Here is a 19,590-nt window from a genome sequence, read left to right on the forward strand (position 1 = left end):
ACATAGTGGAAACCCGCCATAACTGACCCCATTGTAGAAACTCAAGTTACTCAAAACTGATTTTACAAACTTTGTTAACCCTTAAGGTGTTCCACAAGAATTAAAGGAAAATTGAGATGACATTTCTGAATTCAATTTTTTGGGCAGATTTTCCATGAAAAACCCCCCACCAAAACATTATAAGTGGTATACGTGTCTAATAATTGATATCTCAAAAACCTGACTAGAACGTTAAAATAAAACTAAAAATGTTTATTGGATATACAAGTATAAAATATATAGGGTGTGAACCCAATTAATTCTGACAACAGGCACTCAAAAGGCATATACAGCTCAGATGGTAGAGCCCTATACTAATACTACTACCAATGAGAGCTGTAGTGATCGCTGCGTGTCAGTCGTAGATGTCCGACACACCGCTTTGTGCAATATGCCTAGGATTAGTGATTATCCCTGATGGTCGACTATGACAAATCTATCATAGTGAAGTCAGGGACAGGCATTGTAGGTCCTAGGTCCACAAGCTGGTATAGAGTGTGGACAGAAACAATAATAGATGACAGCAATGTTGGAGGCGTCAATACCGATTACTGCCTGCCGTAACACAGCCTGGTAACAGTGTGACCAACTGATTACATCAAACAATCCTGCCTGGTGTAACGCAGTCTGGTAATGATTCTAACCAGCTTGTTACAGCACACGGCTCTACTGTCTACCGTGACACAGCCTGGTGAAGGTCAATGACCAGCTGGTCCCAGCGAACAACCCTGCCTGACGTATCACAGCCTGGCAGTAATAATAACCAGCTTGTTACTATGCACGGCTCGACGCGTTTCTATGGGGATACAAAACTACCCCACTTCATCAGGAGCACTTCAGACACTATTAGATCAAGACACCTGCCTAACACTTAGAACTAAGTATCAGCGCTGTAATCATGTGTCTTTCTCCTGCTCTGGTGTGAGCATCGGCGCAATAATGATCATTTCCATTTTAATCCATTTTTTCTTTAACACATCAAGGGTTAACAGCCAAACAAAACTCAATATTTATTACCCCGATTCTGCGGTTTACAGAAACACCCCACATGTGGTCGTAAACTAATGTAAGGGCACATGGCAGGGCGCAGAAGAAAAGGAGCGCCGTATGGTTTTTGGAAGGCAGATTTTGCTGAACTGGTTTTTAGATGCCATGTCCCATTTGAAGCCCCCCCTGATGCACCCTTACAGTAGAAACTCACAAAAAGTGACCCCATTTTGGAAACTAGGGGATAAGGTGCCAGTTTTATTGGTGCTATTTTGAATTTTTATTGCTCTATGTTTTTGTGAGGCAAGGTAACCAAAAAATGACTATTTTGGCACTGTCTTTATTTTTTACAACATTCATCTGACAGGGTAGATCATGGCTATTTTTATAGAGCAGGTTGTTACGGATGCAATGATATCAAATATGTCTACTTTCTTTGTTTCAGTTTTACAAAAAGCTTTTTTGAAAAAAGTTTTTGTGTCTCCATTTTCTGAACGCCATATTTTTTATTTTTTTTGCCGATAGTCTTGTGCAGTGCAGGAATAGTTGATGTTTTTATTGGTACCATTTTTAGGTACATATGATTTTTTGATCATTCATTATTACACTTTATGGGACAAGGTGACCAGAAATTGGTTGTTTTAGCACAGTTTTTATTTATTTATTTTTACAGCGTTCACCTGAGGGGTTAGGTCGTGTGACATTTTTATAGAGTAGATCATTACGGACGTGGCAATACCTAATATGTATACTTTTTCTTATTTATTTAAGTTTTACACAACAATAGCATTTTTGAAACCAAAAAAATATGTTTTAGTGTCTCCATAGTCTGAGAGCCATAGCTTTTTTTTATTTTTTAACCGATTGTCTTAGGTATGATCTCATTTTTTGCAGGATGAGGTGACGGTTTGATTGGTACTATTTTGGGGGGCATACGCCTTTTTGATCGCTTGGTGTTGCAATTTTTGTGATGTAAGGTGACAAAAAAAGGCTTTTTTTTTTACGGTGTTCACCTGAAGGGTTAGTTCATGTGATATTTTTATAGAGCTGGTTGTTACGGACGCGTAGATACCTAAAATGTATACTTTTTTATTTATTTATTTCACTTTAACACAATAATAGCATTTTTGAAACAAAAAAATTATGTTTTAGGCCCCTTGCAGACAAGCGTGTCCGGATTAGGTCCGGATGCCTCCCGATGCATTGCGGTAAACCCGTGCGAGTAGTTACGCAATTGCAGTCAGTTTTGACTGCGATTGCGTTCCGATGTTCAGTTTTTATCGTGCGGGTGCAATGTGTTTTGCACGCGCGTGATAAAAAACCGACTGTGGTACCCAGACCCGAACTTCTTCACAGAAGTTCAGGTTTGGGTAAGTTGTAGTGTAGGATCATGTGACGGACCATGTGATGAACGTAGTGACGTCATCAAAGGTCCTATTCCTCACAAAAGAAGACAGAAGAGATGCCGGCTGCGTGAACAAGTGGTTTAAGGTGAGTTAAATTATTTTAAAAAAATTTTAACCCCTCCAGCCCTATTTTACTATGCATTCTGTATTCAGAATGCTATTATTTTCCCTTATAACCCCATCCCGATCGTCACCTAGCAACCGTGCGTGAAAAATCGCACCGCATCCGCACTTGCTTGCGGATGCTTGCGATTTTCACGCAACCCCATTCATTTCTATGGGGCCTGCGTTACGTGAAAAACACACAAAGAGGAGTATGCTGCGATTTTCACGCAACGCACAAGTGATGTGTGAAAATCACCGCTCATGTGCACAGCCCCATAGAAATGAATGGGTCCAGTTTTAGTGCGGGTGCAATGCGTTCACCTCACGCATTGCACCCGTGCGGAAATCTCGCCCGTGTGAAAGGGGCCTTAATGTCTCCATGTTCGGAGAGCTACAGTATTTTTTATTTTTTTTAAAGATTTTCTTATGTAGGGGCTCATTTTTTGTGGGGTGAGGTGACGGTTTTATTGGTACCATTTTGCGGTACATACACCTTTTTGATGACTTGGGAGTTGGTGTAAGGTGACAAAAATGGCTTCTTCTTTTTTTTTTTTTTGTGGTGTTTATCAGATGGGGTGGATCATGTGTTATATTTACCAAATACCAAATATGTCTATTTACATTTTTTTTTTTATATTTTTAATTTTTTTTTTTTATTACTTAATTGGGTAATTTTATTTTATTCTTTTACATGTGAAACCTTTTTTTTTAAACACTTTATTTATTTATTTTTTTATTTTACACTTTGTGTCCCCCATAAGGTCATACAATACTTCTGGGGGACATTTAACTTTACTTTTTTTTCTCATTATTGATTTCTCCTGTAACTGGGGCTGTCAGAGAGGCTGTACAGCAGAATACAATGCTGTACAGCCTCAGTGCAGGGCTGATCGAGGTCTAGAAGACCCGACAGCTACTGCACTCTCCCGACCCCGGAGGTCACATGACCACCAGGCCGGGACAGGAAGCGCATATCGTTGATCGCTGTGTATAGAAGGCAGGGATACCTGGGAACTGTCCCTGCCTTCTCTCTGGAGTGCCCTGCTTTCACTGACAGTGGGCCCTCTGCTCGGCAGCTGCACGATTAGCGTGCGGCTGCCATCTCTGAATGGACATTCCAGAACGTCCATTCAGAGATAAATATCCACCCATAGGAAGTTTATATTCTATGGGGGGGATGTGAAGTGGTTAGGCTGCTAAACACGTCCAGATTCTGGAGTCTTTACTCTGAAAACTTGTCCTAGACTGACAGTGGGTTTAATGACCCAATGATGCAGTGAGTCTGGGTCAATAAACCCCTCGTCAGGCCAAAATACACATCTTGAATCTGGACTCTAGAATCCCATCCCATCTGAAGCATTAAAGGGAATCTGTCAGATTTGTACCTATGAAACTGTCTGAAACTTGGCAGCTGAAGGCCTCTGTGTTGGCAGCTGAAGGCCTCTGTGTTGGCAGCTGAAGGCCTCTGTGTTGGCCCCATGTTCAAATGTAAGCGAGACTCTAGGAGGACTGGAGGCATTGCCATTGCATAGCCAAGAGAAAAAAACTGCGATACCTTGCACCACTGAGTAGACGGCATGCTGTAGATGGCTCCATGTAAACAATGTAGCACTTGCAGCCCCATTAAGGAGGTGCCAAGAGTGGGACCACCATGAGGTATGACAAACATTTCTAATGTGTTTTTCTCACAGAGACTCAATACACATGGAGCACTGTATTGCTGGGGTGACTCCATGGGAAGTCAGAGACTGCCATGTAGGCATTCGTTTCCAACACACAACTCACCCTGGGGTCAATTTCGTAGAAGCCAATTTGCATATTTGTATATTTTTGGAGTGTGGGAGGAAACCCACGCAAACACGGAGAGACCTACAAACTCCATGCAGATGTTATCCCTGGTCGGATTCGAACCAGTGCTAAACCACGGAGCCACCGTGCTATCCTGAGGATAGACCATCAATATCCTGATCCTGGAAACGCTTTTTAAGTCAGAATTGGCATTAATCAAGGCACCAGAATATCTCAGAGAAGTGCCCATTATCTTGTGTCAGAATAGTCTAGTCAATAGATCAAATCGGTAGACACGGCTTGCATGGACTAGTTCTAATTCTCCACACAAACCACAAAGCAGCTCATTTAAGGTCAATTTAACTGTATTATTCTGTTTTTCTTCCAGCCCCAACATTGGGGTTTCGTACCTCAAAGGAAACAGTAAGAGTATCTATTTGCATTCCCTTCGGGTGATTGGCATCGCTACACCAATTAGTTTGAAATTACACTGTTACTAGCATGCAATAAAAACAGCACCTTTCATCTTTGTTAACTTTGCAAAGATACCGTCTAACTCAATAACTTTGATCAAATCCAGATTTTTGATCCTGCCACGCCCGTCTCTGCGGATTTTGGAAAACCAATAGCTGCAGGCATTTTTTTTCTAATTTAATATACAGACAAAAAAAAATAAAAAATCTTCCTTTGCTTTATTCTTCTCAATAAAAAAAAAAAAAAAAAAAAACGATGCTAGATGTGAAATTTAAGATGTTGGAAAGTTACCTTCTCCAATCTTGATTTTGGGGGAGTTGCATAGACAAATCAAGACTCTTGATTGTGCTAGCTAGCTGAAAGCCAACCTTTGGGTGCGGAGCAAGATGGCACATAATTATACATTTTGCTATAGAGCTGAAACTTCCTATGTATAATTTGGGTGTAATTAGATATTAAGGAATTCACTGGGGTTAATCAAAAGGCAAAGTGTCAGGGATTTGTTTGTGTACAAGATAAGCGCTGACATTCCTGATGTTTTACAGCATTGCGTTATAATCATTTTCTGAACACAGAGTTAATTGTAATGCTATACTCCTAGGCTGCAGAATTACATGTTCACCTTCACTTTGTCCATCCCAGGTCACTTGCTACACACGTGAGGTTAGCAAGAGCTTACGGATTACTTACTTGGGTTTCCTACATGAGGACTTATCCCATAGAACAAAAGACCCAACGGATGTTTAAATCAGATTTTATACACATATATATATACAGTACAGACCAAAAGTTTGGACACACCTTCTTATTCAAAGAGTTTTCTTTATTTTTATATACATAACAAACAAGTGTGAAACAACTGAAAATATGTAATATTCTAGGTTCTTCAAAGTAGCCACCTTTTGCTTGGATTACTGCTTTGCACACTCTTGGCATTCTCTTGATGAGCTTCAAGAGGTAGTCACCTGAAATGGTCTTCCAACAGTCTTGAAGGAGTTCCCAGAGATGCTTAGCACTTGTTGGCCCTTTTGCCTTCGCTCTGCGGTCCAGCTCACCCCAAACCATCTCGATTGGGTTCAGGTCCGGTGACTGTGGAGGCCAGGTCATCTGGCGCAGCACCCCATCACTCTCCTTCATGGTCAAATAGCCCTTACTTTCAAGGTATTCCCAATTTTTCGGCTGACTGACTGACCTACATTTCTTAAAGTAATGATGGCCACTCATTTTTCTTTACTTAGCTGCTTTTTTCTTGCCATAATACAAATTCTAACAGTCTATTCAGTAGGACTATCAGCTGTGTATCCACCTGACTTCTCCTCAACGCAACTGATGGTCCCAACCCCATTTATAAGGCAAGAAATCCTACTTATTAAACCTGACAGGGCACACCTGTGAAGTGAAAACCATTTCAGGGGACTACCTCTTGAAGCTCATCAAGAGAATGCCAAGAGTGTGCAAAGCAGTAATCAAAGCAAAAGGTGGCTACTTTGAAGAACCTAGAATATGACATATTTTCAGTTGTTTCACACTTGTTTGTTATGTATATAATTTCACATGTGTTAATTCATAGTTTTGATGCCTTCAGTGTGAATCTACAATTTTCATAGTCATGAAAATAAAGAAAACTCTTTGAATGAGAAGGTGTGTCCAAACTTTTGGTCTGTAATGTGTATATATATATATATATATATATATATATATATATTATATTATATTATATTATATTATATTAGTCCTGCCCTATAAAATATTACCTAAATGAATTCTTAATTCACACAATCTTGCACAAACAGAATATCCTTGCTAAGAAATACTCATAACTTGAGAACTGCATATTATATGGCATTTATTCTGCAATTTCCTTGTGCATCCAATTCCCCATAGGCCAACTCCATCCCATCACACAGGGATTATGTGAGCTGTCCAGCCCCATTACATTTTTTACCTTGCCTATCCACTACCGTTCCTATGCTGTCGTTTTGCGGGTCCCCTACCAGTCTCGGCTCACCCTGCTCCAGTGCGGATGTGTCTACGGGACGCATGACCACTGCATCCAATCATTGGCTGTAGCAGTGTTGTGGCAATACCATTGAGGTCACCGCTGCGGTCAGCGACTGATTGCAGTGGTCCTGTGTTGACACATTATCACTATAGCCAGATGAGACCAGCGGGAGGCCATAAAAGTGTTGGCATGGGAGAAGCAAGAGATTTGTAGTGGAAACGATACAGTACAAGGCTCTGTTCATACTATTATCATGGCTGCCCTTTAAAAATGAAGTTGTGAGACCTATTGTCAGATACTGATGAATCCCGGAGGAGTCCTATTTGGCTCCATCGGTTTGCAGAAAAGTTCTTTTTTTATCAAGAATAGTGCTATAGTCTTGTCGGCAAACATACCAGAATCCCTGATTTACTGGCAAGAATGCAAGTGTAAAGGACAGAGGATAAAAAGGATAACACAACTGAATCCTAGATCTCATCATCAATCATAGATTTTGGACCTTAGCGGAAAAGAAAATAAGAAATGTGCAATTTAACAGTTGCCCTTTAAGTTGGCTCTCCATCTATCTGTTTTATATAAAGACTGTTCATGGGTTGGTGGAGGACATATTTAAATGGTCAATAACTTTTCACACAACTTTCCATCAATAGTAAATTTGAAAATAATTAACTTTGTAATGTATATTTTCAGACAAAAATGCCTCTCTCTCTGCTTATCAGCTCCCACTTTCCTGAACTAACATTCTCTCTGAGAGAATGCTCACTAACGCTCAAATTACAGCTGCAAATAGAAGTCTACAGAGAAGGCGAGGAGGAGTGAGCTGCAGCGAGAGAGACACAGGCAGACACAGAGGCTGCAGCAGCTAATTGTATGTGCTCTCTCACCCAAGTGCTTTACTTACTTCTATACTGCTCAGTATTTCACTATAATGCCATATGTGCTGCTTCTAAGTGATTCTTAGCTGGGGAGCAGAATCTTGAATCTCATGTTTTCTCCATATCCTATGTATAGAAAACAACATTGCAGCTAATCTCCACCCACCAGCTCAGGGCAGCTTATCCTGAAAAGTCATCTGAAGGTGTAGGTACACTTTTTAAAAGACCTGTCCTAGTCCCTGGTCCTTATTAAAAAAGATCTACCAAATTAAATTTATAAAATAAAGTACAATGAAGCTGGAAAACCTGCTAAGATCCTCTACGCTAATAATTAATTGAGAAATTACAAGTCCAAAGCCTGAGGCTGCACTACTTAAAGCTTCTGATAAAGCTGAGTTATGAGAATACAGGTGTGAGAAAATTCACTGTCCACTGATACAAAAGTGTATAAAGTCATCTAACATTGTACAAATAACAATCAAACATGCAATCCTCTGCTTTGGTGGATGACATTTAGCAATGAGTATACTTGGTCTTCCTTCAGTACGCATAAAATCACAAGTAAAATGGAAAGTAAAAACGACGAGGTAAATGTCTTCATCTTCGCATTAGCATGCAAGTGCCAGAGTAAAATCAGCATGTTCCTTTGATTAATACGTCCACTGATAAAGACACTTTAGGCTTTGCTGACTAGAGAGGCAGACAGTAATCCTTCAGTGAATTCAGAACAAAGTACTAATGTACAGCCACTCAGAACGTACAGCTTTGTAGTGACAACATCAGATTAACATTTTCTTGCCTATCAGACAGTAGATGTGGAGTTCTTATAACATTATATTCAGTAACCCTCTGGCCACCTGCAGGGAAAATTTGAAGGTCCTCAACTTATTATATGTATGTTTAATTAATTCAGGATCCTCAATCTTTCGCCCGAGTGGAACATTTATCAAGAGCATCTCTGGAGGACCTGTGTAATACCTGGGATGCCAGTTGTCGCGTCTTATCTCTATGGTAACTAGGCTTCAAATGCAGGAGCGCCCGCCAATCATAGGGAACGCCAGCAAGTCCAGCATTATCCTAGTTACTGCTGGTTTCTTGCCTATATATCTCACTCTGCATCTGCCTGACGATTTGGACCCTGATGTGACTTCTTGGTATTGACCCGGCTTTGGTATCATATTGCGCTTGTCTTCTGATTTGGACTACGATTGTCTCTCTCTGGATTTGGACCTGGTCCATTTGTTACAGTTTAGTCCACTGGTGTATTTTTCCTTGAGTCTGTCTGTCACCATGTATGTTATTTTGATCCTTTCTTTGCTCCCTGCATAGACGCCAGCACTCCGTCAAGTAGGGACTGTCGTCCAGTTGTGGGCCGTTTAGAACAAGTCTTGCAAGTAGGTAGGGCTTGTCTGCTCCCCACTGTGACAATCTCACCCAGCTTACACAGACAACCCATTGATGTGAATGAGCACTACGTACTATTTCATTTTTCCTGAGGTGGCACTGCACAGAAACAGAGGTCCCAGCTTATTGTTAAAGGATTCTTCTAGCAAGTTAGGATTGTCCAAATTAGACAACCCCTTTAACTTTTGCCAGATCTGCAGGCTTCTCACATTTAGGCCTCACGCAATCAAAAGAACTGTGAGCATCAAGGATATATATGGAAGCACAGCGACCCTGCGGCCCCACACCATGGTGTCGTAAGTTTTTCTGTTGGAATAATTCCTGTGATTTCATACAAGGGTATAGTATGGCCCCATGAAAATACAGGGGTGCTGTATTACAGTTCTGTGCAGTATATGTGAATGTTCCCTTTACAATAAGTAGAAGTACCACAAATTAGAACTATAATAACACAATAGTTCAGTATTGAAAAATTACAAATAAAGCCTCTCTCTACAAATGATGTCATTCAACCTTTCACCAGTTAACAACGTTCTACTACAGGATCAGTAAATCACGAAAATAGGAGTCAAATCAGAAAATGTCCTATTAATATTATAATATACATTTCAGAGCCGGGCTCTGTTCTCCTAAGCATCATGCTTTTCAATTATAACTGTCCGATGCATCAAACTAGTCACTAATGAGCACCACTGACTTGTTCTCTCATCGCCGACAACCCGTATCATCTGGAAGCAAGCCGCTGAAACAGCCAATTCTGCTGGTGGAGGTCCACTGCATTTCATAGTCCCTGCAGCGGCTCTCTGTGCTGGTTTATAGGCCCAGGACCCCTTGTATAATGCCCATTTGTCCTAAGAGAGCACATAGACTGGGGATGTCTTCTTCAGTCAGTCGAGAAGTTGGTATTTTTGACAGAAAGAACTGCACTGTAGACTGCGCTAGAAAAATGCCGTAGAGCCTGACGAAAACACTGCCTGTGGTTAACAACCCAAGTCTGAACAGACCCCTACGAGGTTCCATCATACAGATATATATTGTAAATATTTACATTTCTGTGGTTTTACTAATCCATCAGATACATTTACATTACATTCTTCACAATTCATGGATAGGCAACGTCCTCCACCGAGTTCTACAGCACAACATACGAACCCAAGAAGAATTTACAACTATTGCTTTACTTGGTTCTTGACCTCTAATACCTCGATGACCTTGAAACAACTTAGGATAACATTTTGCAGGCATATTATTCCCTGTTGCACCAGGCATTGTTCACTCAGGAGACAATCCATTGTCAATGGCTGCAGGAAATGAAAACAAGTGTGTGATGACAACCACCTCTCTTCTGATATTATCTAAGTCACTTGTCCTTTCACCAACTGAAAATATTTAGTACATAAGGTTAAAGTCAAGGGAACTAATGGTGCTCCATTCGGAAGAGCTTTCATCACTGGGAAACAGGTGAACTGAAGTAGAAAGTAGAAGTGGCAAATCTGATCATTCATATGATAATCCACATTTGTGCACACCATTTCATCGGAGCAGCAAGTCTGGTTTCTTCCTCTTTATGCTGTCCGGTTTCACAGTCTCGGCACGCCTCAGTGTCGGATTCGTTTTTGCTGAGCAATCCTCTATTGAAGAAGTACTAAATCTTGCCTGTGTGCTGATGTAATTGATGTTTTAGCTTCTCATTAATTAGTAGGATGATGTAAGTCATAATTAGCTATAGTCATTGACCACAAATTCCACTTCTGACTTCCTTTTCACATATTCACATACTGAAACGTAACGAAGGATTTTTTTTTTTACCCAATGCATTGGCTTCTAAAGATATTACCTAAATGAGGTTTTAGACAAACACGGTTGAAGCCCTTCAATATTAATGCTACCTGCACGCGTTACGGATTACACGTGTTTTTTTTAAAGGCGGATTCGCAAGCCGTTTTTTACCTATGAAAATGGCTGACCTGTTACATGTGCGCTTGGAAGCTGAAGGCATCTGTGTTGGTCCCATGTTTATGTGTCCCTGCATTGCTGAGCTAAATCAGGTTTTAACATATGCAAACGATCCTCTAGGAGCAACAGGGTGTCGCCATTACACCTAGAGGCTCTGCTCTCTCTGCAACTGCTGCACCATCTGCACATGTCCTTTCTTTTGCATTTCGAAGGCATGGACCAAAAAGCTCACGGAAGCGCTTCCGTGGGCTTCCGGTTCGTGCCTCCGGTCCGCATCTTATCTTGAGAATTGAGGACCCATTCAAGTCAATGGGTCCACATCCGCGATAAGGGATTCACATGGCCGATTCCTGTATATCGTGGAACCACTGTCGGCGATCCGCAACAGACAGTGTACCGTCATGAGAATGGACCCTAACAGCAACGCCCCTGTTGCTCCTAGAGTCTCATTTGTGTATATTAAAACATTATTTTTCTCAGCAATGCGGGCACATATGAACATGGGACCAACACAGAGGCCTTCAGCTGCCATACCTGGTTTTCATTTTTTACATCAATCATGACACAACCCCTTTAAGTCCTGGATAATAGTAGGATATTAAGCAGCTGTGAAGTCGAAATATGTGCATGAAAATCTGAATATTCATTTCTATTACAAATTATAATTGTTGCCTCTGCCATGCTGGGGGAAGTGCTTTCATTCAAGGAAGACATACTGATGAAATATAGTCATTCACCTTGGCTTTATTCACATTTTCAAGAATGGTTTAATCCGTACATTGCTGCCTGTATTATGAAGGTGACAGGGGCAGTTTATTCACTAATGGATTGTTCCTGTGAAGGCTAGGGGTGACCTCAGCATAAGAGCCATAATAAGACATACTAAAGGGATACTCTGAGGGGAATTTATCATGAGGGGAATATTTGAAGTCAGTTTTGCATGAGTCTGCATTGGCTTACTTTATGACACATTGATCAAGGGTCACATGTTGTTTGATAAATCTGTCTCAGCCTTAAAGGGAACCTGTCATCAACTTTATGCTGCCCATACTAACGGCAGTATAAAGTAGAGACAGGGGAGTTGATTTCAGCGGTCTGTCATTTAAAAGTTAAAAGTAAGTGGTTGCCGAGAACCTACATCACAATCATTGCAGACTGGGCCTGGAAAAGAGTCACGGCCACCTGAGAAGAGTCCTGGTTATTCATGAATTCCTGCTGTCCCCGTCCACCTGCTGATGGCTGACAGTCTTTTACCTAGTTTTCTCGCTTTCTCTCTAGGAGAGAACTGCCAATCATCAGCAGATGGTGAGAGAACAGGAGATTAGGAATAACCAGGACTCTTCTCAGGTAGATTTGACTCTTTTCCAGGCCTGGGCTGCAATGATTATGATGCTGGTTCTCAGCAACCACTTACTTTTAGCTCATGAGTGACACACCGCTGAGATCAGCATTTCTGTCATTATTTTATGCTGCCCTCAGTGAGATCAGCATAAAGTTGATGACAGGTTCCCTTTAAACCTAACACTTCTCTAGAAAAACTCCTCCAGTTTTCCTATTTTACATTCCTATTGGAGTGAGATTCAAGTCTCAATGATAAATCTGATTAACATAGCTTAACATAAATGATTAAGATCGCTAACCACACCCACATTACAAAACTGGAGTCGGTGGTGTAAAAAGTGCAAAAAGCCCTATTTTGCTACTTTTTGGAGCCAGAATTCTGAAGGGGTGAAGGAATGAAGGGATGATAAATCAGGGCTTCCGCTTGTAAAATATTACACAATACAAACTTTGTGTAAAGTAATATTTGTAAACATTTAGTGATCTTATTATTTTGTGCTATACTGTATAACCAGCCGTTTATTCTGTTACCAGATAATGGTGCATTGAGGGGGCACAATCTGATTACATTGTGAAGATGCACTACTAATGCGTTTCCAAAATCAGTAAAAAAAAAAAAAAAAAAATTTGTATCAATCAAAATTTGTCAATTCTTAAATGTAGGATTTTCAACTTCACAAACGGAGCCAAAATATGTGAAATTTGTGCCTAGACACCCTAGCAACATACACTACAACAGCAGATAGTGGTTGCGAGCGCGCAAACAATTCTGGCGACTGCTCGGCAGACAGGACCATGAACTGAAATATTTTTTATTGGGTTTTCCAAGATTGTAAAGCCTGTACGGTACCTGTAATTTCATATCACTTTGACCATTTTATAGTGACAAGTGATATGCTTTGATGGCTGGGGGTCCAGGTGCTGAGATCCACACCAATTACTGAAACAAAGGGGCAGAAGTGCTCAGCCGAACCTCAGAGAGGTGGGTATAGTACACAGTCGAGTCACATTATTATGACCACCAGATAATATCCACATTAACCACTGTGTGCAGCACGGACAGCAGCTAGGCGGCTGGGAGTGACTCAATAAGGTCCTGGTAGGTTGTCAAAGGTATCTGGCGCCATGCTGACTGCAGTGCATCCCACAGATGCTGGAGGTTGCTTTGGGGAGGATCTAAAGAGTGAACACGACGATCGAGGTGGTCCCACAGATGCTCAATTGGGTTCAAATCTGGGGAATTAGGGGGTCATGCTCTTCCAACCAATGTCGGACATTTCTAGCCATGTGACATGTCATATTGTCTTGCTGAAAGATCTCATCTGCCCCAGTGAAGACATTTAGCATGTATGGGTGTACCTGATCTGCAAGAATGGATCCATACCCAAATCTGTTGAGAGTGCCTTCCACACGGATGAGTGGGCCCAGAGAATCATATGAAAACATTCCGCAGACTATAACGCTGCCACCATCATCTCGTGTTCTTCCAGCAATGGTTGCAGGGTATTTGCTCTCTGATGTTTCTGGCCTGACGCACTAACGTCCATCCATTCAATAAAGTAGAAAATGTGACTCATCAGAGAAGACAACCCTTTGTCAATCAGCGGAGGTCCAATTCTGATTGAACTCTACTGCTGTGAAAATTGAAGCCTTTTCTGCCGATGCAACTTCGTGGGCAGAGGTGCAGTGACCATCTGTTTGCTTCGGACCCCATACACAGTAGGGTTGGCAGAACAACTGTTGTTTTAGACACATCTGGTAGTCCCCTGGTTCATTTTGGTGCTGAGCTGCTCCACTGTAGCATCTCGATCCGCCCTCGTGCACCTTCATAGCTGACGTTCACATCTCACATCAATGGCACATGGCGCTCTGCAGTTTCCACGTCACTTATGCAGTGGTATCACTTGTCCACTCTCCATACACTTTCACCACAGTAGCATGTGAACAGTTCAGAAACTGCCCAGTTTCAGAAATACTGCCACCCTTGGCCCGAAAGCCAAAAATCATCCCTTTGGGCAGCACTGATAAATCGCCCCTTTTACCCATGACAGCAATGATGGATATGTGTGCAGACAGCCTATCACACACCAAGCCAGCTTACCACACGTGACTTCCTTCATGAGCTACCCGCTGCTGACATTGAAAGTAGGATGTGGTCATAATAATAAGACTTGACCATGTATATATTTTATATAACTCCTACAGATTCCGTAGCACTGTAGATACTATTACTGTACCACTCACATCAGCCCCTGTCTTCAAACACATTTACACATGGGCCATTTCATACAAAGCCAATCTAACCTATCCACCTGCTGAGTTTGGGAGGAAGTCAGAGTTCCCAAATGAAAACCCAAGCAAACCTATGAAGATGTTGTCCTCTGGTCAAATTCGAAGTCAGAATCCCCTATGCTGCAAATCAAAAGTCATAACTACTGAGCCGCTCTGTAACTATGTACACCACCCTGTTCATAAACTGCCCTGCCCACTCTCCAAGGACAGCCGAGCAGAAGGGGTACAGTGTTCTACTAAGCGCTACTCCCCTTTGCTTTAGTGATCGGCTCAATTCTCATCACACGAACCCCCACTGATCAAAACACCTGCCTGGTGTGTAATGAAGGTGCTACCTGTGTCTCTATGTTCGGTAATGAAACTGTGGATGCTGTTCATGCTTGTTGGCAGATCAAATGATCCTCTCTGCTGGTGGTCTCTTTGGGAAATCCAGAGCCTGTTCATCGTGTGTGCATGCCCTCACGTAACCACTGTTCCCAACACTACCTAACAGCTAGTCAGACGGCGGGAAATTCATTGAAATGACCACCCTGCTTCTCTTAGTCCAATGATAAATCCCCTCTCAAAGTCTGTCAACTGGGCAAAATGTCTTTGAGTTACACCACCCAAAAGTAGCCTCTGAGAGCCTTTTTATAGGGCAGTGGGGGAAGCTCTTTTCTACAACACCAGTAATCATTTTTCACGTTATTTTTTTGTCAGCGTGTGTGTATGTATGTTATTCTTATTAGTTGTAATTTAAACAAACCATACGACCCATATAAAGTAGTAAAAGGGTAAGTTACGTAGAGAAATACCATTCAGCTTTCGCTGTAGAGCCTCTTCCTGTAGACTTATGATGTACATCTGCTCATCAAGGTCTTCAAGGATCTGAAACAAGCAAGTAAAACCATTATTAAGAGGTGACCATCACTGGAAGTAATGTTCAGGAAATGAAGCCTGAATTACCTTATCCTTTGTAAAAATCAATAGCTTCTTAGTTTACAGTAACAAGGCGACACCTGACACATCGCTGGCAGTACAGCTATGGTATGGGTGGCATACTGCTGTCGCAGAAATGAGAGGTAAGATCGCTAGCTTGTTGTTTTCACTTCTATTTCGTTTATCTCCACATACAATGTTCTGTGAAACATGATATGTCACAGGAGCCATGTTGCCAATGCACCTTAATTTGATGAAGGTGCCTGACTTTCTGGGTTGTCTTCTAACAGTTCATATAGGTCACAAAGAGACCACGCTGCGCATGTGCAGTGCACTCGCCTTCACTTTGGGGGCAGCGTTTTGGAGATAAGAGCAGGTCCCAGAGGTGGGACCCACACCTACAGTTAAGTCCATATATATTTGGACATGGACAACGTTTTTCTAATTTCTGTTCTGTACATTACCACAATGGATTTTGAACAAAACATTTCAGATGCAGATGAAGTTCAGACTTTCAGCTTTAATTCAGTGGGTTGAACAAAATAATTGCATAAAAATGAGAGGAACTAAAGCATTTTTTAAACTCAATCCCTGCATTTCAGGGGCTCAAAAGTAATTGGACAAATTAAATAATTATAAATAAAATGTTAATTTCTAATACTTGGTTGAAAACCCTTTGTTGGCAACGACTGCCTGAAGTCTTGACCTCATGGACATCACCGGACGCTGTGTTTCCTCCTCTTTAATGCTCGGCCGGGCCTTGACTGCCGCGGTTTTCAGTTGCTGTCTGTTTGTGGCCTTTCTATCTGAGGTTTAGTCTTTAACAAGTGAAATGCTCTATTGGGTTCAGATCCGGTGACTGACTTGGTCATTCAAGAATATTCCACTTCTTTGCTTTATTAAACTCCTGGGTCGCTTTGGCTTTATGTTTTGGGTCATTGTCCATCTGTATTATGAAACGCCGACCAATCAGTTTGGCTGGATTTGAGCGCACAGTGTGTCTCCGAAAACCCCAGAATTCATCCGGCTGCTTCTGTCCTGTGTCACATCATCAATAAACACTAGGGACCCGGTGCCACTGGCGGCCATGCATGCCCAAGCCATCACACTGCCTCCGCCGTGTTTTACAGATGATGGGGTATGCTTTAGATCATGAGCTGGACCATGCCTTCACCATACTTTTTTCTTTCCATCATTCTGGTAGAGGTTGATCTTGGTTTCATCTGTCCAAAGAATGTATTTTCAGAAGTTTTTTAAGATGTTTTTTACGCAAAGTCCAATCTAGCCGTTGTCACGGGGCGCCAAAGGCGCACTTAGTCTCCCATCAGCCGCAGACCTGCTGCTTAGCTTCGGGAGCGAGGATCTGTGTTTGGCCTCGTTCCCAGGGAGGCTTTGCTAGCTGGGAGGCTCCCTGCTCCTAGGTCTGCCTTGAGCGCCGAGCTGATCACTCGGTGCTCGATTTGTCTGTCTGTCGGTCATGTGATGCTGGCCACGTCACATGACCCTCACTCCCCACTATAAATACAGGCAGCCTGCTGGCCACAGGTTGCCTGTTAATTTTAGGTATCTGGTGATTGTTTTGTTCCTGCATACTTACCTGATCCTGTGTTCCCCGACAATTCTCTGCCTGCTCCTACTGTACTGCGCATCTCTCCTGGTATTTGACCTCGGCTTTTCCTGACTATTCTCTGCTCATTCCTTAGTACTGCGTAGCTCTCTAGGTATTGACCCGGTCCGCTCACGTTCCGTTATATTAAAGTCTTGGAAAACCCTTTTAAGAAGTGATGGCCTACTCTCAGGATAGGCAATCACTAGCTGTTCGGCAGGGGTCAATGGGACTTCAATCGGAGTAGACAGAGCTGTCTGCTTCCAGCCCTAGAGCTAATGCCAAACAGCTGTTGTGGTGCAGAGTGTCGGACTCCCGCTGATCAACTAGTGATGGCATATCCTCAGGATAGGTCATCAGTTAATAAAACAACCCCTTTAAGATGGAAACCACAATTTACTATTTGCCATAATGTAAAATAAGCGAGTGGAAAATGTATATACCATATTTTTTGCCCTATAAGATGCGCCAGCCCATAAGACTCACCTAGGTTTTAGAGGAGGACAATAATAAAAAAATATTTTTAATTAGACATCAGGTCAGACCACTAATCAGACCCCCAATGTAAATCAGACCTCAGCTAACAGCCCCAATCAGACCCCCAATGTTAATAAGACCCCAACAAGACCTCAGCTCAGACCCCCAATCAGACCTCAGCTCAGACCCCAATGTGATTGACCCCCAATCAGACCTCAGATAAGAGCCCCATGCCTCATATCAGCCCCCATTGCCTTTGATTTTAGCGCCCATTGCCTCAAATCATCCCCCAGCAGCCCCATATTGCCCCAAATCATCCCCCAGCAGCCCCATATTGCCTCATATTACCCCCCAGAAGCCTAATAGTGCGCATAGTGCCTCATATTACCCCCCAGCAGCCCTATAGTGCCTCATATTACACCCCCCCCCCCCAGTGCCTCAGATTACATCCCCCAGCAGCCCTATAGTGCCTCATGTCTTATAAAATAAAAAACCCACTTACCTCTCCTGCTCCTGGACGCCGCCGCTCCTCACCTACATTGCAATCCTCTTCCTCCTGCTGTCGGCTGTGCTGTGAACTGGCACACACAGTGTGAGGTCCCAGTGCGCCCTCACACTGTGCGCAGCCCTGCACAGCCGAGGACCAGGAAGCAGTGAGTACAGAGCCTTCACCGCTTCCTGGTCCTCCAGTACTGATGAGCGCTTCCATAATGGAAGCGCTTCATTAGTATTCGCCCCCACTTTTGGGGGGGGAAAATGCATCTTATGGGGCGAAAAATACGGTAACAATGATTAACATATAAAGGTATGTATTACAACATAGGAGACAAAAATACTAGATTATAAATGATAAATAAAAATACAAAGAAAATTGTTATTTATGCTGCAAAAAGTTGATATAAATTAAGAACATAAATAAAAAGTAGACAGAAAGCGGCCAACAAGTGTTAGAAATCCATACAACTGTATAAATCAAAAGCCGTGCAGGTATAAAAAGAGATTTCTGCCACTGCTGAAGTCAAGAAAGGTGTCTGGAGATTTCGCAAAATAAGGAGAAATGTCTTTAGCAGTTCAGGAAAGGAATGACTGTGACAAATAAAAGTAAAGTTGTGGATGGAGGTCATGGGTTCATGGGACTAAGGGCTTGGGATTGATGCAAGAAGGGAATAAAGAGCGCAGGAGGAATGTCAGAGGAATTCAGTGGCTGTCCACCAGAACAAGGGAAGCCTCAGAGTGAGGAGTGAATTAGAAGAACGGTGCGCTCTTACTTGACTTCAGAGTGTTGAAATAGGACAAACAAGAACTTTTTAGGGCAACTTAGAAAAAAATATTCCTTTTGTCAACAAATTGAGCCTGTCACTCTCAGCGTTTTAGCCTCCACGACAGTAATTAACTCAAAAGGAATAAAGCGCGCAGAGCTTGAAAAGACCCCAAATTACTGAACGCTTTCAAAAAGTGTCACCAGAACTTGTGCTCAACAGAAGATGTTCTGCAGCAGGCAGCAATGAACACACATCAATGATAATTACAGGTTATATTAATAGCAGAGAAATAGCATTTGGACAGCCTGCCTAGACCCTGACAGACTACATAGCTATGCCCAATTGTTATAGGGGCTGTCCTAGAAAAAGAACTTCTGCCCACAAGTTCGATTAGGGCATATGGATGTCCCCGCTTTGGTAAGGCCGCTAACAAGTGGAGGATCTTACTATTGGAGACATGGGCCATCCATGTAGTACATGGATGATCATTTATTCTGAAATTATTGGCTATTGAAAACTTTTCCTGGCAAAAAGGAACGTCTGTGATCTTGATATGGCGTTTTCACTGAGCATCGTTTTACCAGATACTGAATTCCATGTTTTAGAGGTTCAGAGTAATTTCAGAGGTTAGGATAAGCACCTGTCTGCTCCTGTAAAC

General features: G+C 42.2%; 1 protein-coding gene across 1 annotated transcript in view; it reads right to left on the reverse strand.

Moving 5' to 3' along the window:
• Positions 1-19,590, reverse strand: part of LMBR1 (limb development membrane protein 1) — a 161,793-nt gene that overhangs the window by 40,013 nt on the left and 102,190 nt on the right. Inside the window, exons 9-10 of the mRNA XM_040434191.1 lie at positions 15,463-15,536; positions 5,495-5,500 (exon numbers count right to left, since the gene is read on the reverse strand). Of these exons, the coding sequence (XP_040290125.1) occupies positions 5,495-5,500; positions 15,463-15,536 (80 nt within the window). The remainder of the gene's footprint in view (positions 1-5,494; positions 5,501-15,462; positions 15,537-19,590) is intronic.

This window comes from Bufo bufo, chromosome 5, assembly GCF_905171765.1.
Source record: "Bufo bufo chromosome 5, aBufBuf1.1, whole genome shotgun sequence".
Taxonomy (NCBI): domain Eukaryota; kingdom Metazoa; phylum Chordata; class Amphibia; order Anura; family Bufonidae; genus Bufo; species Bufo bufo.